General features: G+C 41.1%; 1 protein-coding gene across 1 annotated transcript in view; it reads right to left on the bottom strand.

The window, feature by feature from the left end:
* Nucleotides 1-20,428, bottom strand: part of LOC309551115 (putative cation-transporting ATPase 13A4) — a 358,044-nt gene that overhangs the window by 69,015 nt on the left and 268,601 nt on the right. The window contains exons 15-17 of the mRNA XM_082251561.1: nt 19,995-20,081; nt 16,279-16,435; nt 466-583 (exon numbers count right to left, since the gene is read on the bottom strand). Of these exons, the coding sequence (XP_082107687.1) occupies nt 466-583; nt 16,279-16,435; nt 19,995-20,081 (362 nt within the window). The remainder of the gene's footprint in view (nt 1-465; nt 584-16,278; nt 16,436-19,994; nt 20,082-20,428) is intronic.

Genomic DNA, 20,428 nt, shown 5'->3' with positions numbered 1-20,428 from the left:
CCCCGCGAAGCGAAGTACAGTTACGTTGTTCCGCAGGACAGAGCCGACCTGCCGCAGTATATGAATTGCTGGCAGTCGGCAAGTGGTTAAAATTCAGTCGCCCCTGTATAATCCTCCTAAACTTTCCTGTTTTATCCACAATCTAGGCCATAATGACAGGCAACCTTTACAGATAGTGCCTAAACTTGCCTACTCTTTCTAACGCTTGCACATTCCTGTTTGTCAATCAAGCTTCCCATTTTTGGGATTGAACGAATAGGAATGTGCGGGGATGGGGCTTAGTTACAATTTCTTAAACTGCCATGAAATGTGGAAGCTTAGCCTACCAGAATAATTTGGGGTTTGGGCTTGATTGGAAGGTTTGGATGGAAGCTGCAGATTTTTTTTTATATATATATATACCTATATATGCAATATAAGACATATTCATTTTAAAAGATAAGAATATTTTAAAATTGTAGTCACCTTTCTAAATCCGAGGTAAGTGGCAGTCCCTCCTTTTGTAGAGATCGATATGCCAGTCCTATTACTCGAAAGCCTTGCTTTGTGTAGAGGTCCAGTTGCTTAGAAAAATTGTCTGGAACTAGTTAACAAACAAAACATCTCTGTGGTCACAAATGTTTAGGGAAAAGATAATATACATTGTATAGCCAAAAAAAAAAACTTGCTAGTTGTAAGCAGGTTAAGCCCCAATTTTGTTCCCTCATTATTATTTCACAAGCATTGCTAAACATACAAAATGCATACCCTAAAAACATACATTTTAGGGGTCCTGAAAAGTGATTATTTAGTGAATATGTAGAGCAGAAATCTCAAAGAATCTTTTATAACCTTTGTTAGCCACAGAACTATCTTCTGTGTGCACCACTTAAACTAATTTTAATGTATTACTAGGGCATGGTTTCCCTTTTCCTGATTTTGTGATCCTATGGCCACTTGGCCAGACTATGGACATTCAAGCTTTTAAAAAAATGTTCAGTAAAAGTCCTTTAAAGTCATCACTGACCTCCATAGCTGTTCTCACTGGGGATTATATCTTCTTAATAGTTCACAGCAGATGCACTGGAACTTTATGTCCCCCTTTATACCCCCTCCCAGCAGTGGCTTGGCTGTCTTCGGGTCCTATCACTTTATCTTCCAAGTTTTTTTTTTTTCTAAATGGGTTATGTTTTAGCTAGTAGTAGGTAGTCACATTCAACTGGACTTGTTCTGGGTTATCAAAGACGTTTGCTAGCTTCTCCAAGCCACTTTTGAGTTCCAATGAAGGGCATGACGATATCCCAGCATATTTATGCACACAGGTAGCACTGATACCTTGACTCAATCACCATGGAATGTGTAGATGTTGAATGCCTATGAACAGAATTCACATGGCTTTGTTGTCCAATTCATTATTTTAGATGATGGCTGGGTCACCATTTATGAAGCAAACCTTGTATATTAGGATGCAAGGCTCTCTACAGTTGAACAGGGATGTTATTTACATTAAAGGATCAATGGGGAGTCTCAGAGCCGGTTCACATAGGGGCGACCCGACTTGCCGGGGGGCGACCTGTGAAGTCGCGGTGCGCAGCGTGCACCGCGACCTTGGAGCGACATGCACGGACTTCATATCATTGAAGTCAATGCAGGTCGCTCCAGGTCGCCCCAAAGTAGTACAGGACCCTTTTTCTAAGTCGGAGCGACTTGTGTCGCTCCTATTAGAACGGGTCCTGTGCTAATCTATGGCAGGCGACCCATGGTGACTTGTCAGGCGACCAGGTCGCCTGACAAGTCGCCCCAGTGTGAACTGGCTCTCAGAAGGCTAGATTGGGTGATGTTTGTAATTAAAGTTTGCATTTATGCATATTTTGAACATTTGTATCTGTATTGACTGAAGGTTTGACACTTTAGGACAGATATCTGGTTTTGACACTTGCGCTACCCAAAAGGGGAAGCTCCGCTTATCTGCCACCTCCTCCCATCCGGTGCCACGTTTGGCACCTTACGGGGGGAAGGGGGATCAGTGCAGTAGGAAACCGGCTGTGAAGCCGCAAGGCTTCACTGCCGGTTTCCCCTACAAGCAATCGCAGCAGCAGCACCAGAGAGCCGAAAGAAAAACTGGCTGGGGTAAAGACACCTCTGGATTCCAGGACAGGTAAGAGTCCCAATATTGAAAGTCAGCAGCTACAGTATTTTGTAGATGATGACTTTTATTTTTTTCTGCAGAACCCCCAGAACATTATATATTTTCCTGAAAGCAGAGGCCCTGTAGAATAAAATTAGGAAAATTACAGTTTTGTATGTTGCATGATATTTGTGCAACTGTTTATCAAATGCAAATTTTCAGAAAAAATATAATAAAATGAATTGTGCAAATACACACAATATATTTTCCATGTTTTGGTAAAATAGATACACAACATGTCAAGTCTTAAAACATTTGCACCCATGATATCACAAAAAAAAAAACTATGGTACCTGAAAATCTTCATAGGGGATGCTTTAAAAGCCTTTACAGTGGGGGGCTGCTGAGCGAGATGGCCACTTTATTTCTCTCCTCCTCAATCTCTTGGGTGTCTACAGTGGCCATCAGCAGCTATACCCACCAACAGCACCTCCTGGCAGAGGGGAAAAGCCACAGGAACCTACTGCCGATGACCCGGAGGAAGCAAATGTCACAGGGTCCACGCCGTTTAAGGGAGTTCTTCATGCCGCCAACAAGCACAGCAGCTTGGCATGATGCCCGAGAGGACTCCCACCCACACACCCAGCTGGAGCCTCAAGCAGCGGAGGCACAGGAACAGTTGTCAGACATGAAGGAATCTTCCTCTGAGTCCCCATCCACAATAGGACAAGTGGCTGAAAGAGCTAAGAGGGCTGCACTGTCTCCTATCCAGTCTCGCAATAAGCCTCCCTCAGTTAAAAAACTACATGTAGTCGCCATCTTACGACCGCTGACAGACAGGGACACTGACAAACGCGAGGCACTCCTTTCCTTACAAATCAGGGCTACAAAAAGAACTACACTCCTCTATCTCACACCTTCTCACACCTATCTCACACTTGCCTGACACAGTCCCCCAGGATTTATTGGCTCGCATACATTTTTTTCATATTAAGAACAGACTCTTCAAAGCAGTTAGAGAGGCGCACACGCTTCCGGGACCATACGCTTCTCTCTCACTCTTTGATTTGTCAGCAGCAACCTCTCAGAGGCGCAATGAATTTGCTCTGATCACATCAGTCTTTAGAGATCACAACATTCCATACACCTGGGAGTTTCCAACCAAATTACTTGTAACCTTTCAAAACTAAAAGGTCCCTATCACTTCTCCGAAGGAAGGTATGAAGCGATTACACAATTGGGGACTTATTGCAACCCCTCTGTCTGCTCCTGCTAGATCTAAACTGCCACCGCACATCTCAGAGCCGCGGAACATTGCAGGCATATAGAATATCACACAAGACCTCCACCCACAATCAGTTTATCTGCACTAAAGTAGTAAGGATATAATATCTTTTTTTTCTTCTTCAGTTGTTAAAGACACCCAAGGAGTGTGGCTCACTGAATGTTCTTATTGTTTTTTGCTGCTTTCAGGTTAAAAACAGTGTGTATCTGTTACTTATTGTTCTTGTTATTATCACTGATACTTTAAGTGTGAGTATTCAGTCCGTGGACCTAAAACTATTCTATTGTAGGCAATAGTCCTTCTCCAGCCACTGCTCACGCTACCAACTGTGACCTACTATGGCTCTAGTCATCTCAACCATTAACACTAAGGGGCTTAACAGCCCATTTAAAAGATCTAGGCTATGGAAAGAAGCAATTCCCCAAAAGTAGGATATCCTATGCGTGCAGGAGACCCATTTTGAACAACATAAAATGCCTAAGTGCTATCACAAAAGGTTTTTTCGCATCTATTTTTGCTAATGCTGATCAAAAAACAAAAGGAGTGATGATAGCTGTAAAGGATTCAATAGCCCTCCAAATCCACCAGGTTGAGGTTGATCCAGTAGGTAGATACCTAATCCTATCAGCAACCTTTAATGACATCCCACTGGTGATAGCCAATATATATGCCCCCAACACACTTTAAAAGCAGTTCTACAGATCCGTATTTATGTAACTTCCCCAAAGACCGCATAATTATTTGCAGTGATTTTAACAATACTGCAGTTCCCAAACTAGACTCTTCTAGCGCGAACAGAAAACTGAAGAACTATATCACCCATGGCGGTGCCTGCATGGTTCAGAGAAGGACTACACCTTCCTCTCAAATGCACAAAAGTCCTATTCCAGAATTGATATGTTCTTGGCCTACAAATCTATTCTACAACTCAACATTGGCATTATTATTATGGTCAGATCACTCCCCAGTGATCATTACGCTATCTACTAACCCTACCTTGAAACCCACCACTTTATGGCGCTTAAATACCTCCTTAAATCACCCACGTGTAACGCTCCTGCGTTTTTATATGGTGTGGATTTTCAGCGTCAGAAATAGTTCCACGTCAGTAGTCATGTAAGAGATATGCTGAGATACCATTCCCAACCTCAATGACTCATCATGTGTGGAAGGTCTTATTTCAGCCAGTAAATACACACAATTAGCAAGCTGGTTCTTAGAGTGACTTTATGCATGTGGTAACACAATGATGAAGGTTGAGGGATAGGTTGAGTGGAGGTGGTAGGTGATAGACACTTGAAGGTGAGACAGTAGCAGATGGATGCAGGAAGGTTTAGCAATGTTGTATGATAGCAGATGATAGAATAGCAGGTGGACATACAAAAGAGATCAACCCAGTGCAGAAAAGTAGCAGTAGTCTCAAGAGCTAGCAATCTAGTTTATGCAGATGTGATAAACAGTCTCTACTATGCAGAGCTAGATAGTGTAAGCTTAGTATAAGTTTATAGAGAATTCCCCTGCGGGGTACTTAGCACTATTAGCGATACAGCCGAAAGGTGGTTCAGGAGAGGCGGATGATCCAGTAGCGGGATACAGGGATCAGCGCAGCGAGGTTCCGTCAGCGAAGTAAGCTTGCAAGCATGGAAGCTTCAAGCAAGGTTAGCATCCAGATAAGGGTGTTTGAACGAACACATGTGAGTGAGAACCGACGCCTTAAATAGCCATCTAGTCCGGCGCTGAGTGATGACAGCTCCAGTCTTAAAGGTGTATGCGCACCTTTCCAAAAGTAAATGGTAGGGCGCATACACTTGTGGAAAGTGTAATTTAGGGTACCAAAGGTACCGGAACATTACACCACGCTACCAAGAACAGATCAAATCCGAGATTATGACTTATTTTCAAATGAACACTGACCACTGACCACTGGTCTAATGGTTACTATATTATTGGCTATTTTAGGCTTATACTCTACTACTACTACTCTACTACTTATACTCTACTACTTCTGTTAGAGTGTGGACCTCAGGGAATGTTATTGGAACCCATTTAGATCCCTAATGGTACCCGGTAGGGCTGTCCTCTTTCCCCACTTATCTTTGCACTGATTATGGAACCTCTAGCAGAAGCTATAAGGGCGCATCCGCAATTTGTTAGCCTTTCGGTTGGGAACATCACTCATAAAATTGGGCTATTCGCAGAAGACGTAATAATAGCAATCTCTAAGCCAACCCAATCCAATCGTTGACTGCTCTCCAATCATTATTAGATCCATTTAGAGTGGTCTCCTTATATAAGGTCAACTGCTCCAAATCCTCTATGATCCCCATATGCCTCAAACCTAGTACCAAGCTTGCAATCTCGGCTTTGTCTCCTTTCCCATGGGCACCAGCCTCTACATTAACGTACCTTGGGATCCAGCTGGTGACCACATCTTCTACTCTCCTATAACTAAACCTAACGAATCACATCAAAAAAGTACAAGACCTGTCCTCACAACTACGATCAGTAAGGGCTTCCAGGGCTGGCAGATTCCGCCTTCCGCAAAAATGTCCCTTTCTGCCACACATCCTCTATACTTTCCGCACAATCCTAGTAGTTATTCTACCAAACCATTTACATAAATTACAACAGATAATCAACTCATATGGGAGCGAAAAAACACCCCCGTATAAGGCAAATTACTATATGTACACAAACCCGCCTTGCTGGAATGGGCCCACCAGACATAAGACTTTACTATAAGGCAACATTTCTCAATCAAACCAAACAGTGGTGGTCCTCTACAACCTCTAAATCCCTACCCTCATAGATGCAAGTTGAGCAGACCGTGATAACACACCCAATTCAGCAATTCCTTAGTGCCATATGGCTTTGTCTTCAGCCCCCGTGATCATTTCTTCTAACAGTCAATGTTGCTATAAGAACATGGAGATCAATCTCTCATCAAAACAAAGGAATTTCCAAGTTGGCCTTAAAGCTAAAGCCCCTATCCACTTTGGAGCTTCTGAGTGAGGATCTATCAATCAATAAATGGACCTCGGCGGGAATAAGGACTACTGGGACTTTATACGAAGGCCCCCCATTTATCCTCCTTCCAAACTCTCTGCCATGCCTTCCAAATCAAACACAAGGACTTTTACAAATACTTACGGATTTGTCATATAGCTGCTTCTTTCACCTGGTCAAAGTCTGCCCTCACACTAGAAACCTTGCGCCTTGTTGAAGCTGATGGACATACGTCGAAAGACCTCCCCTGCTTCTATAAGCTGCTTACACAACCTCATGAAGCACAGAAGCTATCATCAATAGCACATGGGGAGAAAACTCTTCACATTTCCCCAGAGCTAACACATTGGCAACGTGTTATCACTAATCTGCTCATCTACTCAAAATGTATCAATCACTGGGAAACTGTACAAAAGATCCTTATATGCCCACTAGGATCACCTCTATATATCCTGAGGCCTCGCCTAATTGCTGGAGACAGTGTACACATACTCTTTATGGAAACAAAAGGGGTCAAAAAGACCCCAATGTCTCTCCTGTCCTTCACAGCAAGTAACTGAGCACAGCAAGTAACTGCTTGGTTGGATGTGTCCCCTGGCTATACCAGCCAGAAAATGGATGATCTACAACCAGAAGTGACTGGGGGGGGGGGGGAAGCCCTACCTGCACTGTGAAAGTGATGAGCAGCTATACAACTGCCTGATTACTTTCACTTTCAAGCTGGGAGCCAGCTGAACAAAGCAGGCACAGGCTGATGGCTTGTACTGCAGCCATCACCCTGTGCTTAAAGAGGTTGTAAAGTCACAATTATTTGTATTATCCCTGTTTTTGGAAGATATAAAGTGCAGTGTGTTGGTTTCTTTTAAATTATAATCCTAAATACATTTGTTCACAGCTTCTCCGTGCAGTCACATGATCTCCCTCTGCTCTGCTTCCTCGATCTAAGAATAGCAGTGGGAGGGGCTAAGATTCCCCAGTAATATCACCCAGCCAGCAGAGGCAGATCATTTGCCCTCACAGAGGAGTTGTGCAAAAAGGTATTTTGGATTATCATTTTAAAAAAAATGACATACTGCAGTGAATATCTTGCTAAAACAGAGACGATAAAAGTTATTGTGTTATGTAATGTATTGGAATTCAGGCAGTAGAAGAAAGGAGGGGCTCGGAGGAGATCGGCTCTGCAGAAACAGACTGGAGCTAACAGGCAAAGAGGAAGGGGGAGAGGGGAGAGGAAGAGACACTCAGAACACAGTGGATGATGGAGGCACGTAGGCCGACCATGATGGTCAGGGCTCAGCAGCCATGATTACCGTGGTCAGCACAAAAGGGGACAAAGGAACTGGCAGGATCAACATTTTACATTTAAAAAAGGGACAAATGACAATGCAACAGCACTATGCTACTGATTATGCTTTAAAGAAACAGGAGCATTATATATATATTTTTTTTTTTTAGAGTAACAACCACTTTAGGGGGCACTCTTTGGATGAATGTAGTACGTTGAAAGAACTGAACTAGTTGTGAACTAATTAAAGCATAACTAAAGGAAAAACTTTTTTTTTTTTTAGTTTTGGATAGAGCCTGGTGACAAGTAGGGAAGGGATTCCCTCACTTTAAAGGATTTACACTAACTTCCTTTTTTGATTATAGTACAGGAAGTAGAAGAAAACCTCCCCAAAGGAAGGTAGATGTCACAAAAAAAAAACATCAAGGTTATATTCCTCTCCTACGTTATCCAACATAAAAAATGCCTTTATTTCTACTTTCTACATTAGGCAGTGTTTAATCATGCCCTTAGTCTGAATTTTCCATATTAATGACACCTTTTACAAGAATTTTCTTATTTTTCATGTGCTAAAGCACAGTTTTTGAAGTAGGTGGCAATATCCAAACAATTTTGCACATTGATATTACAATGTGTCTTTTGTGGTATCTAAAGCTGGCCAAACTCTGAACAAAATTCAGATGGTCCTGCAGGGACCAACCAATTTTCGATCAGTTTGTGGCATTCCATGCTTGACAGTTAATTCCTTTTTGGACTCCTGTCAAAGGGACATGTCAGATATTTTTCAAGAAATCTGCGGCTGCAGCCAATAAGTGACAGGCACTGATCAGTGTATTCTAACAGTGGTAGGTGCAGCCATCAGAATGCAACATCACAGTGGGAGAATTTCACCATATACCTCATTTGTGGCTGGCTGAATGAGAAAACTGTCTGTGTAAGGTTAGCCTTAGTCAGCTTTACTACAAAGCTTCTTAAACTGAGTCATCTAATTTAAAGTGTATCTAAACCCAATCACAAAAATATAATATACTGGAGCTTACCAATAATAAGATGGCTGCAGATGGAGATGACTAACAAAATAAAGCTGAACACCAGCTAACAACTTTTTAGCAGTTCTAGCACCAGTTTTTTTCTTCTTTTGGGATAATGGTTTTACTCAGGGGTTTTTTACAGCGGGAACGTGGGGGAACGCAGTTCCGACACCTCCAGGACTGAATGTATGTAATGGCAAGGGGTGCTGGGGTGTGCTGAAGGATCCATTGATGCTGCCTGCTGGGGGATCTATTGTTCCTGAAGAAGATTTATATTCCCATGGTGGTCTATTAGTGCTGAGGAGGTCTAATATTGTTACCGGTGTGGAACCTATTGTTGATGGGGGAAGAGAGCTTATTTTGCTGGGGGGGGGGGGGTAAATTGTTGCTGGAAGAGATCTACTGTTAAGGAGGTGTCTATTGTTAATGGCTGCTGGGGATCGATTGTTGCTGGAGGGCATCTATTTTTACTGGGGAGGTCTATTGTTGCTGATGGGCAATTTATTGTTGCCGGAAGAGATCTACTGTTTAAGGAGGGGTCTATTGTTACTGGCTGCTGGAGAGTCTATTAAAGCTGAGCTGGCTGCTGGAAAATCTGCTGTTGCTGCTGGGGGTCTATTGTTGGGGGAATCCACTGTTGCTGGAAAGCAACACAAAATGATACTTGGTCCTGTATTCTCTAAAAGGGGCAATACTGGGAGATGGGTAGAGGTTGGAACCACAGGATGGTGCTTGGAGGTGGGTAGGGTGGCAGAGACAAGAAGTGACTCAGAAGGGGGGAGTTCCTGCACCTATTCTCTGAGAAAAAAAGCCCTGGTTTTACTTAAATGAATACAAGCTGACCATTTTAACCGATTTGTGCCTAAGGACCCATACACACAGGCAGAATTTCGTGAGACATTCAATCCGTGTGTGTGGCACCCTGCCCAACAGAAGCCAGCTTCTGTCAGGCAAGCATGGTGGAAAACCAGCTGACTGACTCCTGATCAGTGCTTTCAGCCAACAGCAGAGATGACTGATTGGAGTGTTCTGGGGGGAGGATCGTCCCCCTGTCAGAACACATATACATATATACATATATTTACATAAAAAGTACAGTAAAACTGCAGGAAAGGGCACTGGAGGGCAATGTAATGTGATTTTATTTTATTTTGAATGGTATCAGTGTGTTTGGTGTGTTTTACATTTGAATTTGCCGCCGGTTCCACCCCCCGGCGGACGTCACGTCGCCGGAGACAGAAGCCGGGGCTTGCAGACGATCGGGAGGAAGCTCCGCCGCTGCATACCGCCTGCATTCTTCGCTGGATCCCGGAGAAAAGGTAAGTAAAACCTCTACCAGGATCCAGCGATCTTCCTAGCGGTACCCCGAGTGTGGCTCGGGGTTACCGCTTTTGGCTCTAAAATCTAACCCCGAGTCACGCTCGGGAATACCACTAGGAAGGTTAATTTTAATGCAAGAAAACACAATAGATAGCCCAATGTTTTGGTACAATATAAAGGATAATGTTATGCCAAGTAAATACTGCAGATACCAAACATGTCACACTTTATAATTGCACACACACGTGGAATGGCGCCAAAACACAGTACTTAAAAATCACTATAGGCAACGCTTTAAAAATTTTTACAGGTTACTAGTAATATTGCTCTTGCTCTAACAATCGCAGTCATACTTCACATGTGGGGTTTGAACACCATTTACATATGCAGGCATGACCTTTGTATGTGGTCGCTTCTGTGTGCGAGCCCGAGGGGATGGGGGCACTTTAATTCTTTTTTTATTGTTTATTTTATGCATTTCTTTATTTTTACACTTTTTTTTTCTTTTTTTCAGGACAAATTGGGCTTTCATTTGATAGTAAATGGTAATATATCTGATGATTCTTTTTTCTTTTATTTCTTTTATTAAAGGAAAACTAGCCCAAAATAGTAAAAACAAATATTTATTTTAAATTTAGCTGTAATTTTCTTGCTACTGCCATAACCTTCCACCAAAGAACAATCTAAATTAAATTATCCTGCTCCTGACGATCGCAGCTAAACCACATACAGTATCTCACAAAAGTGAGTGCACCCCTCACATTTTTGTAAATTTTTTATTATATCTTTTCATGTGACAACACTGAAGAAATGACATTTAGCTACAATGTAAAGTAGTGAGTGTACAGCTTGTATAACAGTGTAAATTTGCTGTCCCCTTAAAATAACTCAACACACAGCCATTAAAGTCCAAACTGCTGGCAACAAAAGTGAGTACACCCCTAAGTGACAATGTCCAAATTGAGCCCAATTAGCCATTTTCACTCCCCAGTGTCATGTGACTCGTTAGTGTTACAAGGTCTCAGGTGCGAATGGGGAGCATGCGTGCTAAATTTGGTGTTATCACTCTCCCATACTGGTCACTGGAAGTTTAACATGGCACCTCATGGCAAAGAACTCTCTGAGGATCTGAAAAAAAGAATTGTTGGTTTACATAAAGATGGCCTAGGCTATAAGTAGATCGGTGTGAAACTCAACTTAAAGTGCATCAATAATGAATAAATATCAGCTTAAAGTGCATCAATATTAAATTAATAATAATCATATGGTATCCATATATCATAAAACAATATTGCAAGTGCCCATATGAAGTGCATCAAAGTAATGATAGAGAGTGCAAAGGTAAGTGCTATTGATATTCTTATGCAGTGCAATCAGCAATAAAAAAGTGCATTCAGTGTCCATATACGGTGCATGTAAATAAATTGCTGGTATGTACAAAAGTCTCTTCAAAGTGCTATAGTGGACTGATCCTTATCCATCTTCCAGTCACTATGGAGTGCAATTCAGAACAAAGGTGGTGACACCCTCCGTGCTCATGGAATATGATAGAAATACACACTCACCAGAAGGTGTTGATCCCTACTACCCTACGGCAAAGGAGGTCAAGAAAGGCTTGGGACAATAATCCAGATTTTTGTCTCATCCATCCATGGCGGGGTGGTCCTGGATAGTCCTAAGGATAGGTGTGTGATGACACAAAAAACGGACTCCTCATGGTGCAGTAAATATAAACATTTCCAAAGTTTATTAAAATAATCACATGATAAAAATGGTGGTACAGTGGAAGAATGCAAAGGAAAAAAAAAACCGCAATAAAACACACCGCCAGGGAGTATTGGGGAACCGGCTCTCACAGCCGAACACAGCCCGCCGCTGCACAGAGCTTTCTGGTGTGTGGTTCGAGGTGGGGTCACACTTCATATGGGCACTTGCAATATTGTTTTATGATATATGGATACCATATGATTATTATTAATTTAATATTGATGCACTTTAGGCTGATATATATTCATTATAGATGCACTATAAGATGATGTTCTACACATCCTAACTTGTTTCAATACAATACACATATGTTATTTTATGCACTTAGCATATAACGTATTACATCCCTGCCCCACCACCTAGAAAGGTGTTAGGGGTGGTAACTTCCTATATACCTATTGAGGTATTGTGCTGCTAGTAATATCTATATAAGAAGATTGCCAGGACCCTGAAACTGAGCTACAGCATGGTGGCCAAGACCATACAGCGGTTTACCAGGACAGGTTCCACTCAGAACAGGCCTCGCCATGGTCGACCAAAGAAGTTGAGTGAACGTGCTCAGCATCATATCTTTGGAAAATAGACATATGAGTGCTGCCAGCATTGCTTCAGAGGTTGAAAGTGTGTCAGTGCTCAGCCCATACGCTGCACACTGCATTACATTGGTCTGCATGGCTGTCATAGAAGGAAGCCTCTTCTAAAGATGATACACAAGAAAGCCCACAAACAGTTTGCTGAAGACAAGCCGACTTAAGCCTCATACACACGCATCGATTATTGGCCGTAAATTTTCGGCCAACGTCCGATTGGCCGATTTTCGGCTTGTTAGTATGATGCTTCCGACAACCGACTCAGAATTTTCGTCCGAAAAAAATCTGGTGTGCAGGTTATAAAATTTTTGTTGGCCACCACAACAACGGCCGATTTTCCGTCAGTCTATACAGATTTTCGGCAGACAAAAATCTGATGAGCAAGACTGGGCATGCTCAGAGAAGAAAAAACACACGGAAAGTAAACCAGCACATGACATCACTTCTGAAGTAGATTTTTGTTGGCCAAGAAAATTTGTGTGCAGTCTGGGCACATTCCAACCAACAAAACACAACTTGGACAAAAGTCGGACGATCAGTCGGCCGATAATTGTTGCGTGTGTACGAATCATAAGGATATGGATTACTGGAACCATGTTCTATGGTCTGATAAGACCAAGGTAAACTTATTGATTTAGATTGTGTCAAGCATGTTTGGTCACAGCTGGTCACATAGTGAATAGGAAGTGCAGTTGATCGGCTTTCCTCAGTTCATGCCTGACAGGCATGAGTAGAGGAGAGCCGATCTGCGGCTCTCCTGACAGGATGGGGGGGTCTGCACTGGTAATCAGAGTATTGACTACCAGTGCAGAACCTTGGGGGGGTGCCACTAGAACCACCAGGGATGCCCACCCATGACCCCAGGGATGCCCACCATGGCCACCCGGGATGGCAATCAGGGCTCAGGGAGTCCACCAGTGCTCTACCCATCAGTGCTGCCCGCCAGGGGCCTCCCCATCAGTGCTGCCCATTATTGCCCACCAGCGCCACCTATCAGTGCCCATTAGTGCCCACCAGTGCCGCCCATCAGTGCCGATCAGTGCTGCCTATCATTGCCCATCAGAGCCACCTATCAGTGCCCATCAGTTACAGGCAAAATTCATCACAGAAATTCATCCAAAAGCAATTTCTATAGAACTTCAGTAGCGCAAGGATGGTAGAACCTTCCTATCATAAAGTGCATAGAGTGCTAAATGTCCTTTGATTAGCATCAAACTGATAAAATGTAATAAGTCTTTTGTTATAAACCACAATCTGAAGAGGGTCTTGTTCGTGCTGATATAAGGATCACCACAAGATATCACCACCACCAGTGCTGGGAATATGGCCAAAAAACGCACTCACCGAAAAGCCATGCCTAACCACTCTCATGGAATAGGCTGAAAAGGCATAGATAAATCAAACAACTTCCTCCCGGTAATGTCGGCCGCTGCAAGCACTCCTCCTCTCACATATATTGCATGGGTGACAAAACAAAAGGCACTTCCATAGCGTGATACCGTTTGGCATAAATTTATTTTCACACAACAATACATATCACACTCACTTGTTGGAAGATCATTAAAAGCAAAACAGTGACTGGTTCAGGGTCTGGTAGCGCTGATAGTGCGGTCCGTGGTCTCACTGCACACACCGAACGCCAGAAGCTCCTTCCCCATCAACAAACAGATTCTAGTGGACGCCGTATAGCCACGCCCCCATGCGTTTCTTCATTTCCGACTTATTCACGGAGTGCCCATCAGTGCCACCTATCAGTGCCCATCAATGCCACCTAGCAGAGCCCACCAATGCTTCATATCAGTTCTACCTATCAGTGCCCATCAGAGCTGCCCATCAGTGCTGCCTATCAGTGCCGCACATTAGTGCACCCCATCAGTGCCACCCCATCAGTGCCTCCTCATCAGTGCCTGTCAGTGCAGCCTCATCAGTGCAGGAAAAAACGTATCTATTTACAAAATTGTATAACAAACAAAAAACTTTTTTTTTTCAAACTTTTCAGTCTTTTTTTATTTGTTTAGCAAAAAAGAAAAAACCTTGCGGTGATCCAATACCACCAAAAGAAAGCTCTATTTGTGGGAAAAAAATAACATAAATTTGGTTTAGGTACAGTGTTGCATGACTGCGCAATTGTCATTCAAAATGCAACAGCGCTAAAAGCTGAAAATTGGCCTGGGCAGGAAGGGGGTGAAAGTGCCCTGAATTGAAGCAGTTAAGGTTTCAATTTTATCATGCATACGAATGTAGATGTTGGAACTGATTTAAAGGGCATCTGCTGTGAAGTTTCAGTAAGTACATAATTTTGGTTATTTTAACCAGTTCCGGACCAGAAGGATTTGAAAACAAAATTTTTCACATTCTGCTATATAACATTCCCAAAAAAATTATTGAAAAATCTGATTTTTTCATCCTTTTAGGCCAATTTGTATTCTGCTACATATTTTTGGTAAACAAAAAATTGCAATAAGCAAATTTTGATTTGATTATCGTGTCTACAAACTAGGGGAACGATTTATGTCTTTTTTTTTTTAACTAGCAATGGTGGCGATCTGCAATTTTTAGCGGGACTGCGACATTGTGGCGGACAAATCAGACCCCTAACTGACATTTTGTGACACTTTTGGAGGGACCAGTGACATTACTACAGTAATCAGTGCTTAAAACATGCACTGTTACTGTAATAATGACACTGGCAGGGAAGGGGTTAACTTAGTGGGTGATCAAAGGGTTAAATGTAAGCCTAGGGGCATGTTTACTAACAGTGAGGGGAGGGGCTTGTGAAATGACCATAGAGACCTGTGATCCTATATAGAAGGATCACAGGCACTCTGTGTATGTGAATGCAATTGGCTTAAAGGATAAACTCACCTTTTGTAGCATGTTACATGTTACACCCATTTTTAGGGTGTAACATGTAACATGTTACAAATGCACCAGCCTCCATATGCTCCCGATCCCCCATTTTATCAGAGAGCTGGGGATTGTCACAATTTAAAAAATATATATATGGCTGTGTGGGACTCTGTCTGATTGGCTCATTTACTGTGTTCTGTGAATGTGAAAACTACAAGTGCCGGCTTATAGTTCTCAAGTAACTACCAGGGTACTGTTGAGCACTCTAGGTAGTTCATTGAGTCTTCCTATCATAGTGTGACTGCCTGCCCATATGAAATACAAGCAGACAGCTTACAAAGACTGCAAGAACCCTGCATTGCAGCCACGATCAGCAGATGCTTTGGAGGCTTATAGTAAAAAATAATAAAAAATGACAATTTTTTACCTGCAAAAGGATGTAAATTTATCATTTTTTTTACAAAGGTGAACTTAGCCTTTAATGACTACAACAATACGCTCACTTATCCTTACAGTGAACTGAGAAAAGAGAGCAGTAATTCAGCGAGGCAAAAAAAAAGAAGAGCAGTAAAAGAAAGGAGTAGTAAAAGAAAGGTGCAGTAAGAAGAAGCAAAAATGCAGATGTGAAGTAAAGAGGAGCAGTAATGAAGAGGTACAATAAAGATGTGCAATATTGCAGGGTGCAGCAAAGGGAATGAGTAAAGCAGATGTGCAGTAAAGACTAGTAGTAATGCAGAGGTGCAGTAAAGAGGAACAGTAAAACAAAGAAGCAGCAATATGGTGGTACAGAACACAGACAAAGTAAACAAAGTAGCAGAAGTAGTAAAAGAAGGATCCACTAAAGCGAAGCAGTAAAGCAAATACCATATGTAGTAAAGAGGAGCAGTACATTACAAAGCAGTCCTTAACAGATGTAAAAAGCCAGCAAGTGACTCAACACACCCTATAACTAAAATACCACATTTGAAATGACTGGTCCTTTTTTTTTTTTTTACTTATTTTTACCAAACTTTTACCCAATGCTATCTAATTTTAACCTGTGTCTGGTTTGCAGTAACGGATAACCATTTCCGGAGCTCCTTTCATAAACACTGTAAGGTCACTCTCTCCGATAATCTGAGTGATCACTGACATACGCTGCACAGTGGAGGAGAAGGGAAACTGATGTAGAATGATGATTCCTTCCACGGGTACCTAAATGATATCATTCACACTGTTACTTACTATTTTTACTATTTATTAGTGCTTATTGAATATTTACATAATACACAGTTAAGCATGAAGAAAGGAAAAAAATAAGCATTTAATTAAGCAAAAGATCAACACAAAAACTTATTTTTGTAGTTTTTTATATACTTAGGAAAAAGTAAATACAAAAATTATAATCCTTAATTTCCTTAATCCTATAATTATAATCCAAATTTACTGTTTAATTTGTATTCTCCATAGGTAACTGTGCACTGTGCATCTCCATATATTTATTGTGCATTACAACATGTCTTTTGTATACAATACCTTTCCTATGAAAGATGCAATTTTACTCCTTCTTGATCAAGGTTAAAAGAAACCAGCCCAATTTTTCAACTTTAACATGTGTTCATATAACTGTGCATATCATCACAATTACTTTGTGTGTCCAGGTGGATTATACCACTTTTTCAGGACAGATTGGGCTTTTGTTTGGTGGGAAATTATAATGAATATAGCCTGATTTATTTTTTATTATCAAAGTAAAACTGGCCCAAAATAGTGATTTTTTTTTAAATTTTGCTGTATATTTTAATGCCATTACCATGACCCACCACCAAAAAAATTAGCAAAATAAATTTTTCCTACTTCTGACAATCGTTACAATACCACATATGTTATAGCAAAAAAAAGCAGCGCTTGTTAAAAATAAAGTTAAATAAAGTTAATAAAGTTCTACAGGATCTGGTAAGCGCCCCTCTTAACTGAGGTGGTGGGTGTCACTGAAGCAGTTTCTACAGATTTTGGTGTTGGTATCCTTAATTAATAATACTTTGAAGAATTTCTACACTACTACTTTTTCATGTGGACTTTTTACATTTTATTTTATTTATACAGTATCTTATAACGGTATTCGTATTGTTGTTTGGTCAATGTATATTGAGGTCTGTTCACTGTGCACTTTATTTTTAATGAGTGTGGCTTTTTTTTTTTTTTTGCTATAATGGATTTTGGACTGTGGTCATATCAAATGTTTTAGTCGCTGCTGTTATTTATATATATTTAAAAAGGTACCAATGACACTAGTGTGGTTTTTTAATTATTTTTTACAATACCACATATGTGTGTGTAATTTATTATTTGTGCCCATAGTAGGGCCAAGAAACAATAGTATGTATTTTGTTTTTTCCTACCAAACACACTGGCAGGTTGAAAGCCACCTCTTGGACTACGGAGTCATAAGGGGGTCAAATGGCATTTTGCAGCGGTTGTAAAATAAATAAAAAAATCATATAAAAACACATATAATCTCAAACAATTGCTCTGCACTCTCTAAGAGCTTAAAGTGTAGGTTAAATGTACCTAAAGAAAATACAAGCAGATATAAATGGGCTTTTAGCACAGGGCACTTGTATATTAAATGAATTAAAAATATATAATATTGTGCACCTTACCATTTTCCTTCACCAAATTATAAATGGCCTTTTGTTATAAATTTAGAAGGTTTAGAATGATTAAAGCATTATTACGTCGGCCAAAAAATTGTAAAATATTGTATCTTACTAGTCCTTAGATATGGAGACTGCATTATTTTTCTTTTGTTAGGTTTTTCCTTTATTTTCACATGGTGATCCTGCCAGTAAGTTATTTTTCAACTGCCTTAACAGACCAAGCCAGCAAAAGTGGCAGTTAGAGACAATTAATTTACCACTGACATGGATGTATACAATGGTCAGATTTTATTTGTTTTTTGTAAAACCTTTATCCCAAAAAAGGAGAAAACTGTTGCTGGAGTTTAGTTTTATTTTGTCAGCCAAGTCCATCTAAATCTTCTAGTTCATCATCTTACACTACCCTCTCCAGACAATGCTGCTGTCCAAAGGTTTTTCCTTTACATCCTAAAACAGGATGTGTGTTATGACAAGGGCCACTGATAAGGCAGTACAGTCAGCCCTCCTGTACTGGGCCCGGGCCCCATCAGTTCAAAAGGGGGGCCCGGGCACCTGTTGGGCAGGTAAGGCTGTACTGTCTTACTGCAGACAGAGATCCTCTTCTGTCTCCTCCTGCAGCGCTGTCAGCTTTTCTTCTCTTTTCCCCCTCTGGCTGCACTGCAGGGAGGTTGGTCCTAGCACATGTGCACCTTTGATTTGCTGTCTGGGCCCCCCTGTTTGCCCCTTTCTCCCGCAGTGCTGCCAGCTTCCCTCCTTTCCTTTCCCGACGGAAGCTGCTGCGAGCACACAAGGGATGTTTCAAGATGGTGAGTTGGGAAAGGGGCTGGTAAATATGTAATTTACTGGCCCCTTCCTTTCCTGAATGAACACAGTAAGTGTTGGGTACCAATCACGCCTGTGTTCATTCATCACTAAACCATAGTAAACTGTGTTTACCATGCTTCAGTTTGTGAATGAGCAAGAAGTCTCAGAGAGTTTTCTATTCATTCATCTGTGCAGCGAAGGCTACAGATAAAGGGACTGATAAATCTATATCCTCAGTCACTTACAGATGGGGGAGGGGGCCCTGTCAGGTAGGCTGTATGGGGCCCTGTGTTTTCTAACAGCAGCCCTGGTTATGACCAAGTCACCTTGTAAAAAGAAAGGAAAAAAACAGGATGCCTATTAATATGTAGGATTTCACATATCAACATTTCAAAAAAATATCTTACCAAAGAAAAACAAATAGTACTATGTGTTTCTATAGAAAAGCAGTATTTTAATATAGATATGTGAAAGCCTTTATATCAATATTAAAAAGCTGAACCTTATATCTAAAGTAACTTTTAAAAGTTAAGCAAATGTACGTTAGGTTTCAGAAAGTTTCTGGACACCTGACCATCATACCTACTTTATGATCAAAAGCATGTGTAAACCCCTCTCATTTATTAAATGCATGTAGTTCCAGTGATTGGTACTCCTAATATTTCAGCATACAAAGACCTTTTAGACAATTATGCTCTTCTAACCCCGTGGCAGTAGTTCGTTGAAGGCCTTTTTCAGTTTCAGCATGTACACAAAGCCAGATCAATAAAGGCATGGTTTAAAGAATTTCGGATGGAACAACCTGGGGGAGTTTGTACAGAGTCTTCACCTCAACATTGGGATGGACTAAAATGCCAATTACTAGCCAGGTATTCTCATTCAACATCAATATCTGACCTCACAGATACTTTTTTGGCTCTATGTAAACACTCTTTTCTACACACACACACACGTAATGTATGCAACATTATATTTGTTTGATCTTTCAAAATGTGTATTGTGTGGATCTGGTCTAGGACCATTTTTTAACTGCCAAAAAGTAATGGGCACTACTGTCTCGTCCAAAACATATAACATTATATGTGTTGCATGCACAATGAAATGACTGTTTCTTCTTTTCTCAGAAAAAAATGCATATTTAAAGCCTGGTTGCTTTATGTCAGGGAAACTGCACTGGCTAATTTAGGCCTGGTACTGAAATCGATTACATTTCTTAAAAAACAAATGCAGCCTTGCCACTTTGCTACATTGTAGAAGTTTCTTTTATCTTGGATTTTCTAGACAGAAGGGTATGAAAAATATTAACTTGCCTTTCCTGCTGTAGACCCAGGTTTTATTATTGTGCAAGTAATCAGTGGCCCGTCTTCTACAATTTTAGCTTGATATTCTTGAAGTTCCTGTTTCAGATTTCAAACAGTGAAATATTACCGTGAATAAATTATACTGAAATCATAACCTGCATTTCTTTATACTCATATGATGCACTGATTTTATAATACTTTAAAAGGGATTACAGATAAGAGTATAGTGGTGAGCAGGGACGTGCCAAAAACCCTCCTGTTTGGTTCGTAGCAGAACTCCTGAAACGGGGAAATGTTGTAAGCCCATCAACAAAAATACAAAAGTGCCCATATTGAAGGCTTATATGCACATATTTGGCCATAAAGGGGTATGGGAATCTGGGTACTGCCCTGGGGGACATGTATCAAAAATGTTTTAGGAACAGTGATTTTAATTATGCCTA

This window comes from Pelophylax lessonae, assembly GCF_965119305.1.
Source record: "Pelophylax lessonae genome assembly, chromosome: 3".
Lineage (NCBI taxonomy): Eukaryota > Metazoa > Chordata > Amphibia > Anura > Ranidae > Pelophylax > Pelophylax lessonae.
The sequence above is the reverse complement of the archived record's forward strand: the minus strand, read 5'-3'. Positions and strand labels throughout refer to the sequence as shown.